Source organism: Diceros bicornis, chromosome 18 (genome assembly GCF_020826845.1).
Source record: "Diceros bicornis minor isolate mBicDic1 chromosome 18, mDicBic1.mat.cur, whole genome shotgun sequence".
NCBI classification, from domain to species: domain Eukaryota; kingdom Metazoa; phylum Chordata; class Mammalia; order Perissodactyla; family Rhinocerotidae; genus Diceros; species Diceros bicornis.
Genome location: NC_080757.1, coordinates 56,285,758 through 56,311,177, shown reverse-complemented (window position 1 = coordinate 56,311,177; position 25,420 = coordinate 56,285,758). Strand labels below are relative to the sequence as shown.

Sequence of the window (25,420 nt, the reverse complement as noted above, 5' to 3'; positions counted from 1 at the left end):
CCAAGGCCAAATCGCTGTATCAGATGAGGAGCACACAGCTGGTGCCACTGATTTAGTTCCTCATGAATTCAGGGAGGGACTAATTACGTTGTATTGGCCAGGATATTTGAGGAACTTATTTGCAAGGACTTTGAAGCCAGACATCAAACTGAAGATTTTATAAAGTATGGGAGAAGTTCCCTTTCCCTTCATGAATGCACGAATGTTTTACTTCTCTTCTGATGACTTGGGGACATTTCCAGAAGGCTATGCAGACAGCAGAGGCTGGGGGCCCACAGGCAAGCCTGGGACAGTCACACCGGACCACAGGCCCCGCAGGCCCAGTGTGGCTCTCCCGGCTCCCTCTCCCCTTGCCGAGCCTGGGCTGTGTTGCGGTCCCCCTTAGCCAGGCCCCGCCCTCTGGGTGCTGAGTGGCTTGTTTATTGTTAGAGCAGCTAGAATCTCCACTGGAGTGAGAACTCCCCCAGCGCAGCACAGGGCTCGTTCTCCTGGACAAAGCGCTGCATTCTGACCTGTGCTTTCCCTTCTGGCCCTGAGACTTAGAAGACCCATTGGCAGGACTTCTCTCCGATGATGAGGAAGGAAGCACCAAGAAGCCACCCAGAACGGAGAGCAAAACAGCTTCTGAAAAGAGCCCAGCCCCAGTCAGAGATCAAGGTAGGGCGGGTGGGTTGTTTCTTGTCCTGGGGCAGATACAGTTGGCAGCAGGCTAGCTGAAATTTCCAGTGCAGAACCAGAGACCACCAGGGTGGGGACCATAGGTCTAAGATCCTGGACCAGAGAGTATCAGTGTCTAAGAACAGGGAGGTGGGGTACATGAGCCCGGGTGTGGGACGTGGGGAGTCAGGTCCTGTGGCAGCCCGGACACGTGCGATGCCCGCTGTCCCATCCAAAGGTCACCCCCCTCAGCCCATTCAGATATCAGAGTTGAGGGCAAGAAGGCTGTGGGCGTTATCCCCTGTGCTCTGTCTTTTAGGTCCCTCTATTCCTCTAACTCCTGAGGACACCGCCATCCGAAAGAAAGAAGAATTGCTGTTTGACGACGGGGACGACCTCATGGCCACCCTGGGGTTTGGAGACAGCCCCAAAGCAGAGAGGAAGCCGACGGGAGACCAGTAAGGATCCTTATGGGTAGAGAGCCCTGGCCAGGCTGCTGCTTCAGGTCCAGGGAAAAGCTAGAGGAGGGTACAGCGTGGGCTCCCCGGAGCCCCTAGCATTCACGTGGGCCACTCTATGTCCCGGCCTTCAGGGAAGGGCCCCGCCCCGCTCGCTCCAAGCTGGATGAGCTGCTGGGTCGAGGCTCTGCCACCAAACTCCTGGCCCGCCCGGGCACCGGGGAGCACAGGGAGTTCAAGCTGGACAAGAAGTACCAGAGGCCTCAGGGTGAGGAAGCTTGGGGGCAGGGGAGGGGGTGTGGGGCTCCCAGAGCAGATTTGTACCACAATGCATAATAAGAAATATATCATCACACACACATGTAATCTTATTTTTTATTTATATGCTGTTTGACTTATTAAATACATTGGTTGTGACTCATTGAATTGGTTTCTCAACTTGCCAATAGGTAGCAGCTCACAGTTTGAAAAACACTGCTCTGGACCAGTGTTTCTCAAAGCATCAGCCCACAGGCTATGTGTTGAGAGTCATTCTTGCGACACACACAGCTCACTGGGCTCACCTTAAGCCTGGCGGGCAGGGCCCCGCGAGTGCGTTTTTAACAGCTCGCCAGTGATGTTCCAAGTGCTGGGGCCGGAGACGTTGAGCTGCCGCCCAGCCCCTCGCCCCTGCCTCCTCCAGAGCAGCTTCACCTTTGCTTGTCTCACACGTCAAGTGCCATTTCAGCCTTTTTTAAACAGTTCTGCAGCCACAAAAGTATTTGACTCCCTTGCTCTAGATCACGGACTCCTTAATTCACAGACAAAGAAGATCCTGGGGTTGACGAGGACTTCACCTTTGGGGCCTATCGGCCCACCGTGGGCTCCTCTGAGGGCCGGCAGTCCCGCCGGCAGTCGGTCAGGTAAGCGGGGCCTGCAGGGAGCTTGGCCTCTGAGACAGGCTGCCCCCTGGGAAGACAGGCCCGGCCTTCCCCCGTCCCACTGACAGTCTTGTTTGGAAGGCCACGATGTGCAAGCGTGAGGCTCTGCGGGGGGTGCCAAAGGAAGAGGGAGGTTGCCCAGTCCCAGGCCAAGGGGTGGAAGTGGCCCCACCAGGATCCTGGTCCCAGACTCTGCTCCTGGCCTCCTCGGAAGGAAGAGGAGGAGGTGGGCCCAACTCTGCCTGAAGCCCCTTAAAGCCATAAATGGCCGTGATGTCAGCCAGCCTCCCTGAGGAGCGTCCAGTCCTGGGGGGGAAGACTGTTAACCTTTTGCAGGGGCTTCTCAAACCCCACTCCCCAGGAACACTGCCCTGGGAGCTGCCGTAATGATCCTGACAGTGGTCTCACCCCAGTTTGCAACAAAACATTAAGTTAGTGGATTGAATTTTCTGAATTTGGAGTTTTTCTCCCAGTATATATTTTAAACTTTGTATTTTGAAATAATTTCAAACTGACGGAGAGGTTGTAAGAATTCCCTCCTGCCCTTCACCCAGACTCAGTGGTTGTTAACATTATGCCACATTGGCTTTATCAACCTTTCTTTCTATCTAAATCACCTTATATACACATCAACATTTTTTTCCCAATCTCAGTATATTCTTAAACTTTGGAACCTGCTGCCACTGGCCGGTAACACATATAGGCAATGGCCAAGTAAAGGACAAGGTAGCAAAATGACAGTGCCTGGAAAACCTAAAACCACTTGATCCACTTGATATTTCTTTGGACGTGTGTGCCCTGGTTGTAATTTGGTCCTGTTCTCTGTGGATGGAATTGTCCCCTGTTCACGTGATGGAATTCAAGATGTCTATGTTCATGGTTCTACAAATGGCTCGCTGCTGCTCTGCTCCTGAGCTGGTGTGGGCACTGTGCTCACTGTTCCTCTGGCTGGCTGTGCAGTGCCCCTGGGCATCTGTCTTTTTGGTGTGGGCCTCATAGTCACCCCCCAGCAGCGAAGGGAAAGGCTGGTCAGGGGGCTCTTGAGACAGGCTGCTTGTCCTGCCCTAGACCCTTCCTCTCTGTCTTGAAGTAGGTTCTTAGCAGAAAGTGGCACAGACCCCAAGGGAGAACCAGACTCCAAACAGAGCACCCCAGCAGCATTCAGCCCCACCCACCCCAGGAAGGGAGGAGCTGACTGGTTGGGCCTCAAGGACGACGACTCGGACCTGCTCCCTCTCTCTCCCACCAGAGAGGCTCGAAGGGGAGGCTCTGCACTCTCTACCCGCTCAGTACCCCCTTCTGCGAGCCAGCATTTTGCCCCAGGCCAGCACTCTGCCCCGGCTGGGTTGCCCTCCTCCTCCTCAGGTGCAAAGCCACCAACCAAGAGTGCAGGTTCCCCTGCCAAAGCCAGCCAGCCATCCAAGCTGGGAGCATCTGAAGAGAAAGAGGAGAGGGATTGGCTGAGCCATGCCTTGTCTCGGAAGAAGTCCCAAGGTCTGGCCAGAGAGGAGCGTGCTGCGGCCTCTAAGGGCCAGAACTTGGTGGAGGCAGTGGGCCATCCCCCTTCCAACAGGTACGGGCTTGGGCTGCTGTCTCTAGTGGAGGGAGGACCTGGCAGGGGCGTAGGGGGCTGACCTCGCCCATCTCGATGCCTCAATGAGGCGTGCCGGCTCTTAGCTGTGCTCTTCTCCCTCTTTTGGTGTTGTGGAGAGAGCATCTGACTTCCCTCTTTCGCCCTGGTACAGACCCGAGGGGACTGGGGGGCTGTTGACACACCCTGACTGCCATGGGGATAGGTGCTGACTTGATCAGGCAGGAGACGGGGGGTACCCTGGTGTGACAAACACACAGCCATCCTGGTGCCTCTGAGCAGGTAGTCTGCCCACAGCGCTCTTGGGCTCGCAAAAAGCCCTGTATCAAAATCGTTGGTACTTCTGCTGGCCCAAGCTAGAGTAAATGACGTGTGTAGAGGTTGAGATTTGTTCTTGCTTTTTGGGAGTGTTAGAGAAGACACAATGGCTAAGAGGCGACCCCTGGGAGAAGCCACGGAATGGCGATCCTGTGGGACAGGGCAGTGAGTGACCCCTGAGGACAGGAAGGCTGAAGAGGCTGGCAAAGCCAGGATTGTCCAAAGCAAGTGGCTAGATGCTGTGCGGCCAGAGCAAAGGGGAAGTGAAGTGACAGGCCAGGGACATCACCCAGCCTGGGGCTGCTATGAATGAGGAGGGCGGTTTTGGCCTGGACCTGAAGCCGAGGGGAAAACCCCCTCACTGACCCCGAGAGCTGGGAAGGGAAGTGGGAACAACAGACAAGAGAGGAGAGGAGTCCAGAGGGCAGCTGGACCTGGCAGGAGAGTGAGCAGAGCCTCAGTCTAAAGCTGAGAAGCTGACTGGCCCAGAATGAGGCCTTGAACTTGAACTTAACTCTGGTGCCTATAACATGTCCATTGTCGCTCCTTAGACTGTCATTAGAGGGTCAGTGTCCATTCACTGTGCCCCAGTGGGCACTGAGGTGGGGAGGGGGTACTGAAAGGCCAGGGGCTCAGACTTGGGAGGAGAATTCCCAAGACGGGTTGGTGGGAACAGGAGGAGGGCCAAGGGGAGGCAGGAAGAGGAACGGCACGTAGCTTCCTGCTTCGGCGGTCTTCCTCCAGCCTAACCTGGACCTTCTGCCACCTTCGCTTTAACCTTCATTTCCTCAGCGAACCTGTTGCTGGCACTCAGGGGCTCGAGCAAGCAGCTGCTGGAGGGACCTCAGGAATAGCAGCACAAAAGCCACCTGCCAGGCCTGCTGGCGTGGGGTATGTCTACAGCCAGGGCTGGGGGTTGGTGAGAGGCATGGTGGGGGCCAGCCCGAGCTCCTTCCTTAGAGACCACCACAGCTGTGCTGGGCTCCAACTTGGTCGGTTTGTTGTATGGTATTTGATACCTCGTATCTGGCCCACTGGTTAAGGGGAATTGAACCTGGGTCCCATCTCCTTTACCCACCTGAGCCCTCACTCTTAGTAAACTGCCAGCCACCGGGCCTTTCTGGGCAATGATTTGAACCTGATGTTTCCCTTTCTGCCCGTGTCAACTGCCCTTCTCTCCCTGTGTCCCACACCAAAGGCTCTTCATCTTGCCACCCCCATCCCTCTGTCCTCAGGTCCCCTGTGACTTGGAACCACGCCGCCTTTGTCCTCCGTGCAGGTGACCCAAAGAGGGGAACAGCCCCTGGAGACCTCTCCGGTACTGGTTTGTTTTCTGCTTTGTTTGGGGGGTTAACTCTGGGTAAGGAGGAGGCACTTCAAGCTTCCTTCAGAGCCCCCGGAAGACGAGTGAAGCTAGACTCTCCCAAGCTAGCTTCACACACGAGACCTTGGGGCCTTTCTGTGCCTCCTCCTCACTTCTCTGCTGTTGATTTTTCAGAGCCTGTGGTTGGTTTCCCGAGCTCCCAGGAACCCACAGGGCTTTCTGTGCCTGTCCAGGTAGGGAGGGTGGACAAGCAGGTATAGGTCTCAGGCCCACAGAGCAATTCTCACAGCTCAGAGGCAGCACCAGCTCTTTGACCTAACAAGCTCCAGGAAGAATGTGTCATGATGTCAGATAGCTCACCCTGGTGCTCCCCACCAGCACTTTCCTAAACTGCCAGGCAGAGTTGGGTGCTAATTTGCTAGAACCAGCGGGGAATTAGAGGTGGCACCCAGGCGGGGGCAGCAGGAATGCTCCAGTCAGAAAGCAGGGCTGCAGGTGTCCTATTGTTCCATCTAGAAAGCCTCCTCCATCCTTGCCGTCCTCCCACCACACCTCCGTCTGTTTCCCAGGTGTGGCAGTCACCTCTGACCCCTGGCCCTGAGGAGACATAGCCCCACAGGAGAATGTCCCCAGTAACCCAGAAGTGCCTTTCGAGATGGTGGATGGTGGGCAGCCTGCAGGAGCCAGAGTAGCTGTCAACAGCTGGGCTTCAGGCCTGACAGAAAGGGCCAGCGTCATAAGCTTTTGTCGTAGCTAAGACTCTGCTGGGACTCGGCTATTTGTCTAGGAATCTGGAATCCCTGGTGGAGGGGATGTTGCTCTGAGGGAGGGAGGGAGGGAGACTCATTCTCCTATCCAGACCTGACAGGGGAGGTACAGTGACAGTGACTCTCCAAGGCCTCGTCCTTGTCCTCTTAGTGTCACGTCCTTGTCCCTGTCTACAGCCACACATCAGGCACAGGGCCTGGGAGGTCCAGTGAGCAGAGGGCCAGAGGTAGCTGAGCTCAGCTGAGTCCCTGTCCCCTACCTAACCTGGAACATATCTCACCCATTCCTACAGTCCCTGCTCCCGGAGTCCCCGGCACGGAGCCTAATGCCAGGCACAGAATACCAGAAGCAGCTCCTGGCTGCACAGGCGCAGCTTCAGAGTGGCACTGCTGAGCTCCAGGCTGAGCTTCTGCAGAGCCAGGCCCGGCTGGCAGAGCTAGAGGCCCAGGTGAGGGGCAGAGGGGCAGCTGGCTTTGGAGGCAGGGTTGAAATGGGAGGGTGTCACTGTGAGGGATGGAAGGCTTCCCCAGGCAGTCCAAGGGACCCAGCCTCCCCTCCTTCCACGCCGTCCCTCCTGCTGCCTCCTAGGTGCGGAAGCTGGAGCTGGAGCGGACGCAGCACAAGCTGCTACTGGAGAGTTTGCAGCAGCGACACCAGGAAGACCTGGAACTCATCGAGAGTGCTCACAGGTACCCACCACTCCTGCCGCGGCTTCCCCAGGTGCATGGGCTGCCCCAGCCGAGGTGCCCGGAGAGGCTTCAGGTGGCCGCCCTTGCCTTCTGAGCCCCTCAGCTGGGTGTCCTGTTGGCAGAAGCCGCATCAAGGTGCTAGAAACATCATACCAACAACGGGAAGAGCGGCTGCGGAGAGAGAACGAGGAGCTGTCCACCCGGTGTCTGTCGCACTGCCAGGAAGCCGAGCAGGCTCACGCCGAGCTCACAGCCCAGCACCAGCGGCGCCTGGCAGCCACCGTGCAGGAAAAGGACCAGGAGATGGAGCGGCTCCGGGAGCTGCAGCGGTGAGGGCGAGGCCCAGGGGCAGGTGGGCAGGGGGAGCTGCCTTTGGCGGGGCCAGAGGAAGCCGATTCCCGTGAGACTCCAAGCCGTGGCTCAGCAGCCTTTGAACCGAGGCTTGACCCCTTCCCTTCCAGGTGAGGACCGAGGCCAAGCACATTGACCCATCGCCTGCCATGAGTGGGGGGCCACGGCTCCCGCAGAGGTGGGGAGGGAGTACTCACAAGGCCCGAAGCATCACTGGCTGTTCGGGCAGGGCCTGGCAGCAGTAAGCACCCTGAGGGCTAATGAGCACAGGTTCGTCCACTTACCTGCTAGACCTCCAAGTCTAGTGATAAGATGGACCCTGGAAGAGATTTGCACTGTTGTGCCTGGTGTGTGGGTCTGGTTGCCTTTCTAGATGAGAGCAGAACTAAGGAAGGGTACATAAGGGAGTTGGCCAATGAGGGCAAAGCAGGCCTTTCAACACTACACAGATTGGCCAGACACGAAAGGGTTGTTGACACCCGTGTCTTTCCTCTGTGTAAAGTGTCCTTTGCTGAGTAACGGAAGGCATCTCCCCCTTAGACAGTGGATGTGGCGTTGAGGCACCAAGACAGATGAGCAGAGGAGCCAGGGGCAGCATGCGGAAGAGGAGGAGAGGCCCAGGGAGCCTCCAGAGGCACATTCCTCCCACGTGGAGCTGGCCGCAGTGTTCGCTGCGCCGGCCGTGTGGGTCCTGCTCAGGTAGGCCCTCGCCTTCCTCATTGTCCCCTCAGGGCCTCCATCCTGGAGATGCGCAAGGACCACGAGGAGCAGCTGCAGCGGCTGAAGCTGCTGAAGGACCGGGAGATTGACGCCGTCACCAGTGCCACTTCCCACACACGGTACATGCTGCCCTGGCCCTGCCCACCCCGAGGGGGTGGTGCTGGGGTCCGCAGGCCAGGGTGACCCAGTTCTCCCCCAGGTCCCTGAATGGTATCATCGAGCAGATGGAGAAGTTCTCCAGCAGCCTGACTGAGCTGTCCTCCCGCGTGGAGGCCTCCCACCTCACCACCACCCAGGAGCGGGAGCTGGGGATCCAGCAGCGGGACGAGCAGCTCCGAGGTACTGAGTGGGCCGCGTGTCCCTCCTGGCTCCCCACCTTGGTGGGAAGGTGGGCAGGCAGTGAGCGCCCTGTGGGCCGCCCCCAGCACTGCAGGAGAGGCTGGGCCGGCAGCAGCGGGACATGGAGGAAGAGCGGAGCCGACTCCAAGAGGTCATTGGGAAGATGGAGGTGCGCCTGAACGAGCAGAGTCGGCTGCTGGAGCAGGTGGGGTCCCTCCTCCTGCCAGCAGAGCACTCTGGGGAATGTCAGCGGTGCTCTGATCTCTCCTCCTCAGCCTCAGGACTTTCCTCTGAAATGTCTCTCCTGCCCCTTCCTGCCTCTGCAGGGCCCCTGCTTCCACCTCCAGAAGTGCCCTCTGCCGTCTAGCCCCTCTCTGCCCATCAGCTGCCCATCACACTTTCCTTCCTGTCACTCGAATCTGTCACATCAGCTGATGCCTGTGACATTGGGAGAAATAATCTCACCTCCTGAGTTGTAACAGATACATTTTTGAACTCCCTATATCTTTCATGTGTAAGAGCAAGCTTTATTCTTTAAAAAATAATACATTTCTTTTTTTCGTGCTAGGTGATAACATGATACATTTCATTGAAAAAAATTAAAATATAGGAAACAATAGAGCCGGCCCAGTGACATAGTGGTTAAGTTCACATGCTCCACTTCAGTAGCCCGGGGTTCGCGGGTTTGGATCCTGGCATGGACCTACACACCACTCATCAAGCCAAGCTGTGGCAGTGTCCCACATACAAAATAGAGGAAGATTGGCGACAGATGTTAGTTCAGGGCCAGTTTTCATCACAAAAAACAAAAAATAAGGAAACAATAAAGAAGAAAATTAAAATCACCCACTAGGCAGAGCTAGCCACTGATGATACACATATATCCTGTAGACAATATCAGTATGTAAACAGATGGTTTCATGTTGGGAACCATGTTTATCAGTCCCTCGTTTGGTGACTTTATTAAGCCCCTGCCTCGGGCCAGGCTTGTGGGTGCCCCACGTCCCCTCGCACAGACAGTCTCACGCCCACCCTGGTGCTCTGCCTGTTGGTTGATGGGAGGCAGGCAGGCCGAGTGCTGTGGTTGGTAATTCAGGGAGCAGAAGGTGTTCTTTAGCCCTCTGGGGCCACCCAGGGCCCCTCTCAGCAATGTTCTCTGAGCCGTTAGCTTAGCCTTGGTGCAGTTCATCCCAGTCCAGGCCCCCGCAGTCCTCAGGCACCCCTCATTTTGCACCTTTCTGGAAAGCAGGTGTTTGTGGCCTAGCGTGGAAGATGTAGGTGGGTTGGCACAGCTCCCCAGGGAGCAGTCAAGCCGTTCAGGAGCAGTCAGGCTTGAACGGCAGTGGGTGGAGTGTCAGGGAGCGTGCTCTCAGCCCTGACCCGGCCCGCAGGAACGCTGGCGGGTGAGTGCCGAGCAGTCCAAGGCAGAGTCCACGCAGCGTGCTCTAGAGGAGCAGAGGAAGGTCATGGTCCAGCAGATCGCCATGGAGCGGGAGGAGTTGGAGAGGGCCAAGGTGAGTCCACCCACACTGTTCAGCTGCTGTCCCTGCCGTTATGCCCAAGGACGCTCACTGTGTGCCCTCGTGCCCTCGTCCCAGAGTGCCTTGCTGGAAGAGCAGAAGTCTGTCATGCACAGGTGTGGAGAGGAGCGGCGGCGCCTGGCAGCCGAGTGGGCTGAGTTCTTTGCACAGCAGAAGCTGAGTAAGGAGCGGGCCGAGCGTGAGGCAGAGCGGGCGCTGCAGGTGGATACCCAGCGGGAGAGCACCCTCATCAGCCTGGCCAAGGTAGGGCCCAGGGCCACCAAGACAGCAGGCAGCCCAGGCAGCCCTGTCCCTTCCCCAACCCTCACCATCTGCTCCTCCATCGGGTTGTATCAGCTCGGCAAAGAGCACGGCAATAACGAGAGGAATTAAGACAACAATAATCACATAAGAATAACAACTTCCTTTTATTGTCCTAGGTGCTTTATGCACATTTGCTCATTCAATCCTTATCACATTCCATGACTTAGATGTTCTAGAAATGAGGAAATGGGGGTTCAGAGAATTTGAGCCCAGGGTTGAAGGGCAACACTGCGACTTAGCCGCAGGCCTCTCTGGCTGGTCCTCGGACCCTCTTGCCCCACCCAGAGTCAGGGTGAAGCCAAGCTACAGCAGTGAGGCAGGGCAGGCCAGGGGGGTCCTCAAACCCTGAGCAGAGCCCAGTTCAACTAAGAGGAGAATGCAGCCAAAGCTTTGCTGTCTCCAGGAGCAGGCGGAGCTAAAGATCAAGGCAAGCGAGCTCCGGGCCAAGGAGGACCAGCTGGCGGCTGAGAGGGAGGCCCTGGAGCGGGAGCGGCAGGAGCTGCGGCTGGAGAAGGAGAGGGTCAGCGCCGCCGCCCTGCGCACACGGCTCCGCGCCGAGGAGGTGGAGAGCATGAGCCAGGTGCCGGGCAGCTGAGCCCTGGACGTGCCGGGGGCGCAGGCAGTGCACTGACCCCAGCCAGCCTACTGACCCAGGCAGCCTCCCCACAGGTGGCCTCAGAGAAGTATGAGGAGGGGGAGCGGGCGTTGCGCGAGGCCCGGCAGGTGCAGTCAGAGCAGCAGGCCCGACTACAGCTGGTGCAGCAGCAGCAGGAGCGGCTGCGGCAGCAGGAACAGCACGTGCACCAGGCAAGGCTCCTCCCCACTCTGGCTCCCCCACCCCCACCAACCCCACCAGCCTCCCATTCCCACGGCTGTGTCCTTCTGCTCTGCGGACAGGAGCATCTGAGTCTGGCCCAGCAGAGGCTGCAGCTGGACCATGTCCGACAGGACCTGCCTTTTGGCCCCATGGGGCTGCTCCCTAGGACCCAGGGCCTGGCAGCCTCTGGCCTGAGTGGTAAGTGGCTCCAGAAGGATGAGATATTGGCTCGGCTAGCCCACTGGACAGGGCAATGCCAGGAGCATCCTGCCCACCCTTCCCGCTTCTCAAGTTAGTGGGGTCAGCTGGGTTTTATTTATTTTTTTTTTTAAGTTTTTTTTTGTAAGTTTTTTCTTTTTTTAATTAATTAATTTATTTTTTTGTGAGGAAGATCAGCCCTGAGCTAACATCTGCCAATCCTCCTGTTTTTGCTGAGGGAGATTGGCCCTGGGCTAACATCCATGCCCATCTTCCTCCACTTTATATGGGACGCCGCCACAGCACGGCCTGACAAGCGGTGCCCTGGTGCGCACCTGGGATCCGAACCCGGCCGCCTGCAGCAGAGTGCACGCACTTAACCGCTACGCCACGGGGCCGGCCCACTCAGCTGAGTTTTAAAGTCAGCTTATTTCTTTTTTACATAAGTAATGCATGTTAATTATAAAAAAATAAGTCAGAAATAGAAGAAGGAAAATGATTTAAAAAAATATCACCCTCGGGGCCGGCCGGGTGGCGCAAGTGGTTAAGTGCGCACGCTGCGCTGCTGTGGCCCGGGGTTCGCTGGTTTGGATCCCGGGCGCGCACCGATGCACCGCTGGTCAAGCCATGCTGTGGCAGCGTCCCATATAAAGTAGAGGAAGATGGGCACGGATGTTAGCCCAGGGCCAATCTTCCTCAGCAAAAAGAGGAGGATTGGCAATAGATGTTAGCTTAGAGCTGATCTTCCTCACAAAAAAAAAAGAAAAAAATCACCCTCAATTCCACTCTCTCAAGAGAACCACTTTTGACATTCTGGTGCATGTTTTTGAAAACAAAATTGAGATCGTATCATATGTTGTTTGTACCTTGATTTTTTTCATTCAGAAATATACGTATAGAACATGTTTTCATGTCAGTAATTAAATATTTAACCATAATTCTCAATCAGTGTAATTTTCCATTATGAGGCTGCTCCTTATTTTTACTGCTTCCCAACTGAGTGATTTGCCACTAAGATAAACAGCACCTCAGTGGAAATCTTTGTCTATATATCTCTGCACCTTTGCCCAGTTATTTCCCTTGAATAAATTCCTAGAATTGGACATGCCAGGTAAGATCCCATGCGCATTTTCTTTTTTTTTTTTTTTTTTGTGAGGAGATCAGCCCTGAGCTAACATCTGCCAATCCTCCTCTTTTTTTGCTGAGGAAGACTGGCCCTGGGCTAACATCCGTGCCCATCTTCCTCCACTTTATATGGGACGCCTCCACAGCATGGCTTGACAAGCAGTGAGTCGGGGCGCGCCCGGGATCCGAACTGGTGAACCCCAGGCCGCCGCAGCGGAGCGCGCGCACTTAACCGCTTGCGCCACCGGGCCGGCCCACATGCACATTTTCAAAGGCTTCTGGGAGCTGGATGTGCTCCCTCGTGTCCCCCCCCACCCCCACCCCTGTCCCCCGCAGTGGTGAGCAGGCCCCGGGGAAAAAGCTGTGGCCATCCCATTCTCCCACCGACACTTCAGTCCCTGACTTTCTACTCAGCCTTTTCAGCCGTCGTGGCTTCTGCTCCCACCGCTCCTCAGTGTAGCCAGCCTCCGGCCCGCCTGGGCCCCTCATACCTCCACGCCAAGCTGGTGCTGCTGAAACACACAGCTGAGCAGGTGAGTGTCCCAGAGCAGAGGCCAGCCCAGCCCAGGCCCGCCTGCTCTCCGTGGCCCCTCTGTGGTCCTCAAGTTCACGGTGATGACAAAGCAGCTCAGAGCAGAGGCAGGAAGGAACACCTCCTGGCCCTGGGAGGGCTAGCCCACCCCCTGAAGAAGAAGAGTAGTACGATTGCTAAGTGAACATCTCTGAGATCTGTCCTCTAAGCCAGGTTCTGTACGAAGCAGTTTGCAGATATCATGTCAGTTGAACCTCACAACAACTCTGTGTTCATGTAATGATAGCACTTGTCACTTATGGAGCACTTCCTGGGCGCCAGGCTCTGTGCTGAAAGCTTTATGTGCATAATAAGCCTTTACCCTCCCACAGCCCTGCGAGTCAGGTAATGTTATTTCTAGTCTAGACAGGCTTAGAAAGATGAAGTCATGCTAACAAGTGGCCTCGCCAGGACTGAGACCCGCTCTGTCTCACTCCAGTGCGCCTGCTCTTTCCTTGCCCCCGCTGCATCCCAGAGCCAGGCAGAGCCAGGGAGTAAGTGGGGAGGGGGCCCCCGAGTGAGAGCTGGCTTGGCTAGCACCGAGGGGTCCTCCTTGCTCTCAGTCCTGTGAGCCAGTGTCCGTGTTCACAGAAGTGGGTACAGGAAGGAGCCAGGGGGTGACTGCTCACCCAGCTCTGCCTTTCAGGACCGTGACTTCTTGGAGAATGAACAGTTCTTCCTGGAGACCCTGAAGAAAGCCTCCTACAATATGACATCACATTCAGCCTGAAGGGCCTCACTGCCTCCTCAATGGAGGCCTCAGACCTGAGAACTCTCTCCCACCGCCCCGCTGGCTGCCAGCTCCAAGGAGGGGGTGCCCAGGGAAAGCTCTGCGATGCCCAGGGCCTGATTACAGCTCTTTCTGTGGACAGGGTACAAGTGTTCTTTCTGAGTGCTCCAGCCCAGGGGGTTCAAGGCACAACGGCCTCTGGGGAACCATGACACCAAAGGTGTCTCAGTCCCACAACACTGTCGGCCACGGCTTTGGCTCCCTTGCCCACAGATGTCCAGCTCAGATCCGAGGGTGTGACTGGGCTCTGGGTCTCTCCCCTCCTTGTCAGGCAGAGGGTTTGTGGATCTTTTCTCCTGGGCCTCTTCTGAGGCAGGGGGTCTTGAGGGATGCCACAAGCAGCCTCTTGCCCTCCCCGCCTGAGAGTCTGGCAGACAGCACAGGGTCTCCTCCCTAATGGGGACATAAGAGTCAGGCCATACATTTTGAAGGGCCTTCTAGCCTCAGGGCCGAGGGGGTGGGACGTGATGCGGGGGCAGTGAGGGTGCCACACCCAGCCAGGTTTTCTCTCGAAGTCTGACAGGCTCTTGGGACTCAGCCAGCCCTTCATGCTCTCAGGTTGGCTCACACACAGTCCCCGCCTTGTTCCCAGCTGCCTGATAACTGACTTGCTCGCACGGACGCTGACCTCATCGGCTTCTTCTAAGAGGCTCCCCAGAGGCAGGAGTAGGGGGCTGTGGGTGACGGTGGGGGTGTGAGGAGGGACAAGAGAGAAGGTGTCTCTCTGGCTGTTCACCTGTCATGAAGCCACAGCCAAGTGCAAATGATGATAGAGCAAGAGCCTCTGCCCTGGGAGGATACGCAGCGCTGGGGAACCGTGAGGGGCTGCACCCAGACTGCGGCCTGGTGGGGGTGGCCTTTACTTTTCTCCACGTGTAGGTGGTGGGCCAAGTCCAGTTGGAAGGGTGCCAGGAGAGGGGCAGGGAGGTTGGTAGTTGTCCCCAGCTGACCCAAGGACAGATGGACTCAACTAATAAAATCACAGTTACTTCTAAAGAGGCTTCTCTCAGCAATTTATCACCTTCCATCAGAGGAAAACATCAGAGTGAGCAAGCAGGAAGACAGAGGAGCACAGTGCTAAGAGGGTGTGAGCGGGCACAGTCTGGGTCTCTGCTCTTTCAGAATGACTTTCAGAGCGATCTTATTTCTTTACCAACAATTTACAGTCTTCTTCTTGGACCCATTAAATTGCTGTATTCTTAATGACTGGATCCTTACAATTTGCTATGGCTCTTCAGAGTTTTTACTTATTTCTTAAAAATGTTTGCTCTGTAGCACTGTATTTGCTGTGAAACTGACTGGGGCTGGAACCCTCCAGTCCTACAATCTCCATGCCTGCTGCTGGACCACAGCCAGGAGAAGGGAATGGTTATCACCCCCACTTCACAGATGAAGAGACTGAGGCTCAGTCTCAATAATCTGCCCAGGGTGACACAGCAAGTGGCAGAGCCTGGGTTTGAGTTCTGCTTGGGCAGATTCCAAAGCCCCAGGCGCTCAGCCACATCACTCCGTTGCCTCCTTCTAGAAGAGCATGCCACACACAGTGCTATCGTGCAGTAGAAGATCTCCAAGCTGCTGCTTGGATTGGCACCTACACTGAGGAGAGATGCATCAGGGGTCTCCTTAGAAGCCTTGTTGAGGGGCCGGCCTGGTGGTGTAGTGGTTAAGTTTGCATGCTCTGCTTCGGTGGCCTGAGGTTCACAGGTTCAGATCCCGGGCACGGATCTACACCACTCATCAAGCCATGCTGTGGCGGCATTCCACATACAAAACAGAGCAAGATGGGCACAGATGTTAGCTCAGGACCAGTCTTCCTCACCAAAAAAAAAAAAGAAGCCTTGTTGAAGCTTGGAAGTCGGTCCTTCTCTCAACATGTGCTCAACAAGTTCCCACCTGTGGGGAGAGCTAGAGGGTTCTAAGGGTGGGCACAGCCCGGGTGCAGCTGGCATTTAAGCAGTCACCTGATGGATGTGTGGGCAATCACAGCACATGTTGGGAGGATGCAGGGAGACCCCCAGGGAGCTTGGGCTTCAAGACAGGAATGAGTTTAGAATTAGGGAGCAGGTCCTTACAGCTTTGTATATCTTGTGAAAGAGTTTGACATTTTATCTTCAGGGCAGTTGGTATTCATTGAAAAGTTTTAAGGAGGGTAGAACCATATTTGCATTTTAGAAAACCAATTGTGGCTGTGAGTGGAGAGCAGACAGGAGGGAGCAAGAGTGGGGACAGGGAAGCCGTCAGAAGGTTGCTTGCAGTGGTGCAGGGGAGACTGAAGACAGCACTGTACTGGGCATGGCAGCAAGGGGTCACAGAAAAGTGACCGCACAGGACTGGTGCCTGACATGGAGGATCAGGAAGGAAGATGTGTCAAGGAGGACCCCCAGCTTTCTGGCTTGGGCAACTGGGTGGTGTCACTCAGATGACACCAGTGCCCATCAAACAGCCGTGTGAAGACAGTCCACAGGCACTTAGTTGTAATGACACTTTACACAGTGCCTATAACTGCTCTGTCACTGTCCCTGGCATTAAGGTGTGGCAGCTAGCTTACTTATCCCTTTATGTCAACTTTCTCCCAGGCCATATACGGCAGAGGGCTGCACACAGGAATGAGTGTTGTATATCTGCTGGTCTTTCTTTTTCTGTTCAAAATTGTAAACAACTCCTCAAGGTCATGACCCAGATGCTTAATTCAGTTCCCTGTAGAGAGAGAAATGGTGGTGGAAAGTAACAATGATGAAAGACACTGGTGGGGCCATTACTTCCGGTTTCAAGAGTTATGTTTAATGTTTCAAGTTGATACATGTGGGAATCCGTGCTAGGCCTTTCAAACAGTTCAGTTCCAAGCAATCCCCACTCTTAGAGGGTTCTAGAACAGCGAGAGAACAAGAACATTTCTCAAAAGTGAGGACTACTGGAGAAATAAGAGCCATGGGGTCAACCAGCAAGGCCCGTGCCTCTGCCCCTTGAGAGCCTGTGCGTCTTCATTTGTAGAGGGGCAGCTGCCGTGGGTGAGGCATGTAGAAGAGGATTCAGACACAAAAGATAAAATAGCAAAGGAGGCCAGATGTAAACACACTCAGAACATTAAGAAGCCATGAGCCCCTGTGCTCCGACCTGCCTGCAGCACAGTCAAGTCTGCCCACGGCCTTCAGTTCTGCCATACATTCAGCAGGATTTCACAAATTAATAAGTAACGCCTCCTTAAGGGCAGCACTGAGTCTTACTGGCCTTAACACATAGTAGGTGCACACTGATGGGTGAAGTGGCAGTGATGGTGAGAGGTCTAGCTGTTTGGCTGCTGTTCATGAAAACCAAGTTCAAGGTGTGGCCGCTTCCTAAAGGATGGAGAGCCACCTCATCCCATCTTAGTGTGTGTGTCAAGCTTCTGCTGGTACCAGAGCAACTGACTGGTCACTAGCCCTGGCTTGGAACATCAGGGAAGGCTTCCTGGAGGTACCACTGCACAGGACTGGGAGGTAGTCAGGCCACAGGGGAAAAGGTGAAGAGTGGAAGGCAGAAGTGACAGCATGTACAAAGGTCCTGTGCCCCAGGGAGTGAACTGCTGGTTTGGTGTCATGGAAGCTTGAGTTCCAGTTCAGAGGGGTGATGGTGCTCAGGGCAAGCTGCCCCAGGAAGCACCACTCTGGTATGTGGATTATTTCGAGCTGAAGACAATAAGGACATTTGAGCTCCCCCACTAACTGCCTAAAAAATTTGACATGGTGGCTCCTTCCTGGAACAGATCTTCTATCATGATGGCTGTAAAGATAATGTAGGATAAATGTTACAATAGGAAAGGCACCAAGCCTCTTATCAAAGGCTCTGTCTCTCCCTGACCACATTATCTATAGATGACCCTGAAAATAATTGTCTTCCTGCCCTCTGAAGTCCCAGGCCACTACCCGCCCCCAACACGCTCCTCACCTTTAGCTGCAATACTTAAGCAAGCAGCTTAGACAGAGGGACGAGTTGCTCATTTCTGAGTTTCTCCCATGTGGTGTTATTAAACTTGGTATTATTTTCTCCTGCTAACTTGTCTTGTTGATTATTTGGCCAGCCAGAAGAACCTTAAGGGAAAGGGCAGAGGGAGATTCCACCTTTTCCCCCGACAGGGGCAAGCGTAGAAGGGGGTCCAGATCACCTGGGGTACCAAGATTTATCTTGTTAGAACTGGATTCCAAGAGCAACACAGCCTTGGAAGGGTTTAGACAGAGACACTGTCTTAACCAGTCGCTTATGCTGCTGCGTGGATAATGGTAAACTGGAGGTGATCAAAAGCTAACACATATACCACAGTAAGTGCTTTATTATGTTCATTCATTTAATCCTTCTAACAACCCTATGAGGTCAGCACTATTATTACACGCTTTTTTTCAAAATGAGGAGACTGTAAGGGCGACAGGAAGGTCACAGTCTGGAATTTGAACCCAAGCAGCCTGATTCCAGAATCCGTGCTCGCACCCCCTCCCCAACCTGTGCTGCTGCACCCCTGGGGGGCTCAGGATGCCGCCCTCAGGGGTTGGGTGAGTTCTCCGAGAGCAGCATCCGCCAGTCGGGGCGGCTGCCCGGCCCGGCCGACCGCTCCCGGTCTGTGCCGCCCCCTGGTGGCTGGCCGCGGATAGGGACCCGGACCGCTCACAGCTCCGTCCCGCCGTCCAACGGGCCCTTCCGGAACCTCCCGCCCAGAGCCCGAAGCCGCTTCCGGCCGGGAGGAAAAGACTCGGGGCTTCCGGGAAGGAGGAGTCTGTGGCCTGGGCGGAGGCGTGGCTCCTAGGTGGCAGGGCGGGGTCAGACGGGGGCGGGACCTCCGCGGTGCGCTCAGGCGCTGCTACGGCCACTTCTGCTGGGTCCTAGGAGCGGAAGCGGCGGCGCCGACCTAAGGAAAGATGGCGGCGCCCTGGTGGCGAGCCGCGGTGTACGGAGGTCGGAGGTGGCGGTGCTTCAGCACCTCGGGTGAGGGGTCTGGGGTTGGGGAGCTCTTGGAGGTCCCCATATAGCCCGAACCCTGGGGCTCCAGCCAGCGCCTGCCCCCGGCCTCTGTTTCTGATGTCCCGCTCTCTGCCCGCAGGCACCCTTAGCCGCCGGACCGCCCCTCTGGGGCCGATGCCCAACGAGGACATCGATGTGAGCAACCTGGAGCGGCTGGAGAAGTACCGCAGCTTCGACCGCTACCGGCGCCGGGCGGAGCAGGAGGCGCGAGCCCCGCACTGGTGGCGGACCTACCGGGAGCATTTCGGGGAGGAGTCAGGTGCGGGGCGACCGGAGCAGGGGCTGTGGGCACCGGTGTTGGGACTCGCGGGGCCCCACCGGCGTCCTCCTCGAGCACTGGGGGAAGGGGCCTGCCTGCCTCCCCGTATGCACTGTTGGCGGTTTAGTCTCCTCGGGATTTTTCACACCTTTTGGTCCCCCTGCTTGGAACATTCTCTTCCCTCACTATTAGAGTTCCACGTTAGTTATTTCTACTCCTAAAATGTTTTCCTGACCGCCCCCCACCCCCGATTCCGGGTTAGAACGCCCCTCTGTGCTCCTAAAATACTCTGTATGTAGCCCTGGCCACACTGTATCCTGACTTTGTTTTCGCTGCCTCCCTCCCAGATTGTGAGCTTCCTAAGCACAGGGATCTGCCTGTTTTGACCACCACTGGATCCTTGCACCCACACGGTGCCTGGCACATAGGTGTGCAATACTTTGCTGAATGAATTTTGAAAGCCCTGGGCAAGGTGACTCAGGGACCGTGCCCTTGAGCAGCTCACACTTACTGAGTGCATCCTTTTGGAAAGCATTTCCGGAGGCAATTTTTATGGTGGTTCAGGGCACAGATATGGAATATGGAATCTACATAGCCTGATTTAAACCCAAGTCAGCCTCTTTGGAGTGACTTCTCCTAGCTTCAGTTTCCTTAAGTGTAAAATAAAATAATTGTGTCTGTGTCACAAAATTGCTGTGAGGTTTAAAAGATACAGTCCATTGGAATTCTTAGAAAAATGCTATCCCTGATGAGGGTTCAATGCATGTTACTTGTTACTGTCTAATGTAAGTGAGAAAAGGTGTTGGATTGCAAGTGTTTTAGGGCCTTGCTACTCAAAGTGTGTTCTGGGACCAGCAGCATGGGCATTACCTAGGAGCTTGTTAGGAATGCAGAGTCTCAGGCTCCGCTCTGATGTGGTGATTTAGAATCTGAATTTTAACATACTTCCCAGGTAACTTGTATGGTTTGTCCATTAAAGTGTGAGAAGTGCTGCTTTATGTCCTTCTAGCTTCAGCTATTAATTTTGTGAAGGTGTGACAGGCTTGAAGGTGATCCCAACTATAATTGGGATGACGATCTACCTCAGTTTCCCGTGACCTAGACTGACAGTGTGCCCTGGTTTGGGGATCAGAAAATGCAATCTCAAGTTGTATTCAGTTTGCTTAGCTGCTGGACCCTGTCCAGGTCTGTGGAGCAGACTGCACGGTATGTTTTAGTTTTGGGAATTAAAGGGTAAGCTTTAGCAGCAGAGCTTGGGCAAGTGAGAGGACTAGGTAGGCACAGGTGGCTTAACTGAGACTTGATCCCACTTTCTCCAACACATCTTCCCTCCCCAGATCCCAAAGACAAGATTGACATTGGGCTGCCCCCACCCAAGGTCTGCCGGACCCAACAGCTGCTGGAGCGAAAACGGGTCCTCCGGGAGCTGCGGGCCAGCGTGGAGGAGGAGCGGGCCGCCCGCCTCCGCACAGGTAAGCCCTCCCAGGGGAGAGGGCCCCTGTGTGTCACTGCCCCAACCCTGCATCGCAACTGGCATCATTCCTTTCCAGCGAGCATCCCACTGGAGGCTGTGCGGGCCGAATGGGAGAGGACCTCTGGCCCCTACCACAAGCAGCGTTTGGCCGAATACTACGGCCTCTATCGAGACCTGTTTCATGGTGCCACCTTCGTGCCCCGAGTCCCCCTGCACGTGGCTTATGCCGTGGGTGAGGACGACTTGATGCCTGTGTACCACGGCAATGAGGTCACTCCAACTGAGGTAACTGCTGGCTTGTGCCCCTCCCTGCCCCCTGTGCACAGACACATCCCACCACACCGCCACACACAACTCCTTTTTGAAAGCATTTACAAATGCTTTCACCACTCCAGGGAGTGGGTGGGGAGGCAGTTTTTATGGTGGTTAAGGGCACAGGCATGGCATCTATGCAGGCTGAGCTATGGTTTTGTTGTTCTCTGTCTCCTCTTTTTGACTTCCTGGCAAACACCACCATAGTAATTACAAAGAAAAGACTATAAAACGAAAGAAAAAGAAGCTCCATCTTGGTGTACTTCTGTGACTGGCCTGCTGTCTTGAGAGTGCCTTCCAAGCCCCTGTCCATTGACACGTAGGCCTTCTTGTGGTTCAGATCTCCGGATGGGCAACCCTGCAGGCTTCCTTCTTTAAGCCTCTCTTTGCTGATCTCCTTGTGAGGGGCTGCCAAAGGCATTTCGATCAAAGTGAGCTCTCCCTTCTCCAAGGCTCCCTCAGGCTCCTGCCCTCCAGAAAGAAGGTCTGTTTACAACAGCTTGTCTGTCCCTGGTGACGTGACACCTCCTCCATTCTCTGCCTATCAGGCTGCCCAGGCCCCAGAGGTGACCTATGAGGCAGATGAGGGCTCCATGTGGACACTGCTGCTCACCAACTTGGGTAGGTGTCTCGGGCTCATGGGGCCTCCTGCCTCCCTCACCTCCCATGAGCTAGGGTCCTGGGGCGCTGGGGGAGGGGCCGGGTAGAAAGCTCCAGTCCCAGCTGCTTCCAAGGGAGTGGGTGAGAGGGGCCCGCAGTCAGTGGGGTCTGTTTGTGTGCAGATGGACACCTGCTGGAGCCGGATGCCGAGTACCTCCACTGGCTGGTGTGAGTACCTGGGTGGGGAGTGGGTCAGAGGCATGCAAGGAGGCCCCAGCATCCCAGAAAGAGCTGCATCTGAATTTCAGTTTTGGCTCCACCGAGGATTAACCATGGGACTTTGGATTAACCTCTCACCCCAGGAGGTGGCCCCTTACTTCTGCCTCCTGAGGCCCTATGTCAGGGGTCCTGTGATCCAGTGGCTGAAGACAGGTATAGAAGAAAAAAAGCAGGCAGTGGGCCTTGGTCGCTCCCACAGGCCTCTTGGTCTCCCTGAACTCATTTCCCCACCTGTAAAACTATGATGATGCTACCACATGCCGTAGCCACCCTGAGGGGCTCTGTGACAATCAAATGGAAAAAAGACCATGAGAGGCCTCTGGCAGCTGTGACCTGCCCAGGCTGGGCTGCCTTTTGTTTTCTCAGTGGCCGTTGGCTCTGAGCACCAGGCCAGGGGGCAAAGGTCAGGCAGGTGACCCCAGCTTTGGGCCTTCTGGGTAATCGGGGCCAGTGACTGGGAGGCTGGTTTCTGTCATATTTATTCAACTGCAGTTACCAACCTGTACAGCAGGACCTTCTGGGGAGTTGTCCCTGGGGCAGGTACAGTGGCCATCCCGGTGCCAGGCTGGGCAAACACTCCTCGACAAACCCCAGAGCCTTCAGGAAATGGAAAGAGAAGCAGCCCAAAGGTGGCGTGGTTTCCAGCCTGGATGGCCGTGGCAGCCCCACCAGCTCCCCAGGGTGCTCAACCTTGTTATCATCCTGAGAGTCTCTGGGACGCTTGTCCTCAGCCTCTGAGGCCCTCCTGCTCCCTTCACAGGTTTACCGTCTGTCCGAGGTTCACAGAGCTTACCTCCTACTTGATTGTACGACACAGATCAGTCTAGGGTCTGTCCCCCAGGGAGTTGTTATCAGTCTCCAGGGAGTGGGTGGGGATGCTCCTGCTGTCACCTCCCTCAGGTGGAAATTAATGGATACTTTTCCTCCCACCAGAACCAACATCCCGGGCAACAGGGTGGCTGAAGGACAGGAGACATGTCCCTACCTGCCCCCCTTCCCTGCTCGAGGCTCTGGCTTCCACCGCTTTGCCTTCCTACTCTTCAAGCAGGACAAGCCGATTGACTTCTCCGGGGACACCCGGCCCTCACCCTGGTAATCTAATCTACACCCCACACACACATCCCCCCCAGGGCCTCAGGCCAGCTTCCCAGAAACAGTCGATCTTGCTCAGTTCTGCTTTTTCTTAACATAGGCTTTGAGACAGGCAGAAGGGTAGTTGTGCTGGGCAGACCCTAAGAGGCTTCTCAGGATTGCCTGTTGGGCTGGAGGTAGGGTGTGGGGCTCTGGTGCCCTCCTCCCCACTCAAAAGTGCTCCCCATCTTCTTATAGCTACCAGCTTGCCCAGCGGACCTTCCACACTTTTGATTTCTACAAGAAACACCAGGAAGCCATGACTCCAGCTGGCCTAGCATTCTTCCAGTGCCACTGGGATGACTCGGTCACCCAGGTCTTCCACCAGCTTCTGGGTAAGGGCAGAGTGGGTTGGAGGAGAGGACAGCTGGTCTGAGCTCACAGACCTCTTCTGACCTGCCAGGAACAAGTGCTTGTCAGGGGAGGGGCACCGGGAGGCATGTTGCTCCTCGGGTGGGCTGGCTGGGTAGTCCCATCCTGGGCCCCGCCTAGGAGACAAGGAAGAGGGGCTCAGGCTGGCAGCAGCCCACACCCACACCCCCTCACTCTTCCTGCAGACATGCGGGAGCCTGTGTTTGAGTTTGTGTGGCCACCTCCTTACCACCCCAAGCAGAAGCGCTTTCCCCACCGGCAGCCCCTGCGCTACCTGGACCGGTACAGAGACAGTCATGAACCTACCTATGGCATCTACTGAGTGGCCACAGTGCCACACACCTCAGAGTGGCTGGGCCTCTCAGGCCACCCTGTCAGGCTCTGCCAGCAGGAGCAATAAAGACACAGCTTCACGGGACCAAGCTGTGGGGTTCTAGGCACTGCCTGAGGCAGCCCTTCTGCAGCCCTCCCAGCAGGCCCAAGGCTTAGGAGGGAAGAGGGCTCTCAGGGGGTGGCGGCGGGTGTGGGAGATGTGAATAAAAATGATTCTGCTGTAGCTGGTCTGGGTCTGTGTTCCGGGAGCAGCCAGAGCACCCCCTGGTGGAGTTGTATTGCTTCATGGGTGGGGAAAGGGCTGCCTCCCAGCCCAAGAGGTGACCCCTCACCTCTGCCTTCGGAGGGTGTCAGGGTCCTTGTGATCCAGCGGCTGAAGACAGGTACAGAAGAAAAGCAGGCGGTGGGCCTTTGGCTGCTCCTACAGGCCTCTTTCTTCACAGAGACTTGCCAGCCCTGATCACTGGCCCTTTGCGTGGTGTTCACAGCATGGTGGAGGCTCCTCGCCTTGGGCCAGGAGGCTTTGGATGAGGAGGCCTGTGAGGCCGGAGGATCGCAGGTCTCCAGATACCTGTGGGCACACTCCCTGCTCGGGGCCCAGAAAGCCCCTGTGCCCTTAGTGGATGGTTAGGGTATTTATTTCCCCTCTCTAAAGGAAAAGACTACCTAGTAGGCAGTCAAGAGGAGATCTGTGCGCCTTTTCCAGGCAGAGAGACTTCCCAGAAGACGTTATGCTTGCTGCATGGCAGTGAGAGGGCACGCTGCCTCAAAGTCAGGCCAGCTCGGTTAGGAAGAAAGAGTTAACGCTTCTCCTAGTTGCCCTGGCCCAGCACACTGCCCCAGGGCAGGTGGGTCAGCAGTCAGCACCCCTCTGCCTTGCTCAGCTGCAGGGGAACCGCCTCTCTGAGAAGTGAGGTTCCAGAACAGCTTAGACCTGCAAACAAGGAACTCTCCCCATTAGAGGGCTGACACTGAGAGGGGATTCCAGGTGCAGCTGAAGATTGCATTGGGTTTCCATTAAAGGAATGTATGAAAAAACCACTATCTGTTAACTGGTCTCTGTCTGTTAACTGGTCTCTCTTGGTGACCAGAAATTTCCACCTCACTGTTTCCTTTATTTTTTTATTTATTTTTTTGTGAGGAAGATTAGCCCTGAGCTAACATCCATGCCAATCCTCCTCTTTTGGCTGAGGAAAACTGGCCCTGGGCTAACATCCGTGCCTATCTTCCCCCACTTTATATGGGATGTTGCCACAGCGTGGCCTGACAAGCCATGCCTCGGTGCGCGCCCTGGGTCCCAACCCGGCCGCCAGCAGTGGAGCGCACACACTTAACTGCTATGCCAGGGGCTGGCCCTTCACTGTTTATTTTACTTTATTTTATTATTATTTTTTTTGTGTGTGAGGAAGATCAGCCCTGAGCTAACATCCATGCCAGTCCTCCTCTTTTGGCTGAGGAAAACTGGCCCTGGGCTAACATCCGTGCCTATCTTCCTCCACTTTATATGGGATGTTGCCACAGCGTGGCCTGACAAGCGGTGCCTCGGTGCGCGCCCTGGGTCCCAACCCGGCCGCCAGCAGTGGAGCGCACACACTTAACTGCTATGCCAGGGGCTGGCCCTTCACTGTTTATTTTACTTTATTTTATTATTATTTTTTGTGTGTATGAGGAAGATCAGCCCTGAGCTAACATCCATGCTAATCCTCCTCTTTTTGCTGAGGAAGACCACCTCTGAGCTAACATCTATTGCCAATCCTCCTCCTTTTTTTTTTTAACCCCCCCCAAGCCCCAGTAGATAGTTGTATGTCATAGTGGCACATCTTTCTAGTTGCTGTATGTGGGACGCGGCCTCAGCATGGCCAGAGAAGTGGTGTGTCGGTGCGCGTCCGGGATCCGAATGTGGGCCGCCAGTAGTGGAACGCGCCCACTTAACCGCTGAGCTGTGGGCCAGCCCTCACTGTTTATTTTTTTATTATTATTTCTTGTGTATGTGAGGAAGATCAGCCCTGAGCTAACATCCATGCTAATCCTCCTCTTTTTGCTAAGGAAGACCACCTCTGAGCTAACATCTATTGCCAATCCTCCTTTTTTTTCCCCAAAGCCCCAGTAGATAGTTGTATGTCATAGTTGCACATCCTTCTAGTTGCTGTATGTGGGACGCGGCCTCAGCATGGCCGGAGAAGCAGTGCGT

At 55.4% G+C, this 25,420-nt stretch overlaps 2 protein-coding genes across 12 annotated transcripts in view; both read left to right on the top strand.

Annotated features, from left to right (window-relative positions):
- The window catches only part of FBF1 (Fas binding factor 1), a 30,353-nt gene extending 15,670 nt beyond the window's left edge, over positions 1–14,683 (top strand). For 6 of the 11 annotated variants that reach the window (XM_058561668.1, XM_058561678.1, XM_058561677.1 and 3 more), the window contains 20 exons: positions 538–657; positions 977–1,115; positions 1,250–1,383; positions 1,918–2,017; positions 3,126–3,608; positions 4,737–4,835; positions 5,180–5,262; positions 5,443–5,501; positions 6,329–6,484; positions 6,625–6,725; positions 6,848–7,054; positions 7,808–7,915; positions 7,996–8,135; positions 8,222–8,340; positions 9,527–9,649; positions 9,734–9,919; positions 10,383–10,559; positions 10,649–10,994; positions 12,534–12,652; positions 13,337–14,683. In XM_058561668.1, coding sequence (XP_058417651.1) covers positions 538–657; positions 977–1,115; positions 1,250–1,383; positions 1,918–2,017; positions 3,126–3,608; positions 4,737–4,835; positions 5,180–5,262; positions 5,443–5,501; positions 6,329–6,484; positions 6,625–6,725; positions 6,848–7,054; positions 7,808–7,915; positions 7,996–8,135; positions 8,222–8,340; positions 9,527–9,649; positions 9,734–9,919; positions 10,383–10,559; positions 10,649–10,994; positions 12,534–12,652; positions 13,337–13,420 — 3,083 coding nt within the window. In that variant the 3' untranslated portion in view covers positions 13,421–14,683. The remainder of the gene's footprint in view (positions 1–537; positions 658–976; positions 1,116–1,249; positions 1,384–1,917; positions 2,018–3,125; positions 3,609–4,736; positions 4,836–5,179; positions 5,263–5,442; positions 5,502–6,328; positions 6,485–6,624; positions 6,726–6,847; positions 7,055–7,807; positions 7,916–7,995; positions 8,136–8,221; positions 8,341–9,526; positions 9,650–9,733; positions 9,920–10,382; positions 10,560–10,648; positions 10,995–12,533; positions 12,653–13,336) is intronic. The other 5 variants (XM_058561674.1, XM_058561671.1, XM_058561670.1 and 2 more) reach the window with 5 other exon arrangements.
- Positions 14,684–18,339: 3,656 nt separating this feature from the next.
- MRPL38 (mitochondrial ribosomal protein L38) lies at positions 18,340–23,452 on the top strand. The gene is made up of 9 exons (XM_058561666.1): positions 18,340–18,433; positions 18,549–18,728; positions 20,066–20,200; positions 20,279–20,487; positions 21,063–21,135; positions 21,297–21,342; positions 22,327–22,485; positions 22,723–22,859; positions 23,082–23,452. Exons 1-9 carry the CDS (start codon positions 18,367–18,369, stop codon positions 23,216–23,218), a joined length of 1,143 nt encoding a protein of 380 aa, XP_058417649.1. The 5' UTR covers positions 18,340–18,366; the 3' UTR covers positions 23,219–23,452.
- Positions 23,453–25,420: the final 1,968 nt, after the last annotated feature.

Coding starts and splice junctions, on each gene's coding strand:
- MRPL38 (XM_058561666.1), top strand. CDS start 18,367: ATGGCGGCGCCCTGGTGGCGAGCCGCGGTGTACGGAGGTCGGAGGTGG. Junction 20,488..21,062: donor ATGAGGTCACTCCAACTGAG/GTAACTGCTGGC, acceptor TCTGCCTATCAG/GCTGCCCAGGCCCCAGAGGT. Junction 21,136..21,296: donor ACTGCTGCTCACCAACTTGG/GTAGGTGTCTCG, acceptor GTTTGTGTGCAG/ATGGACACCTGCTGGAGCCG.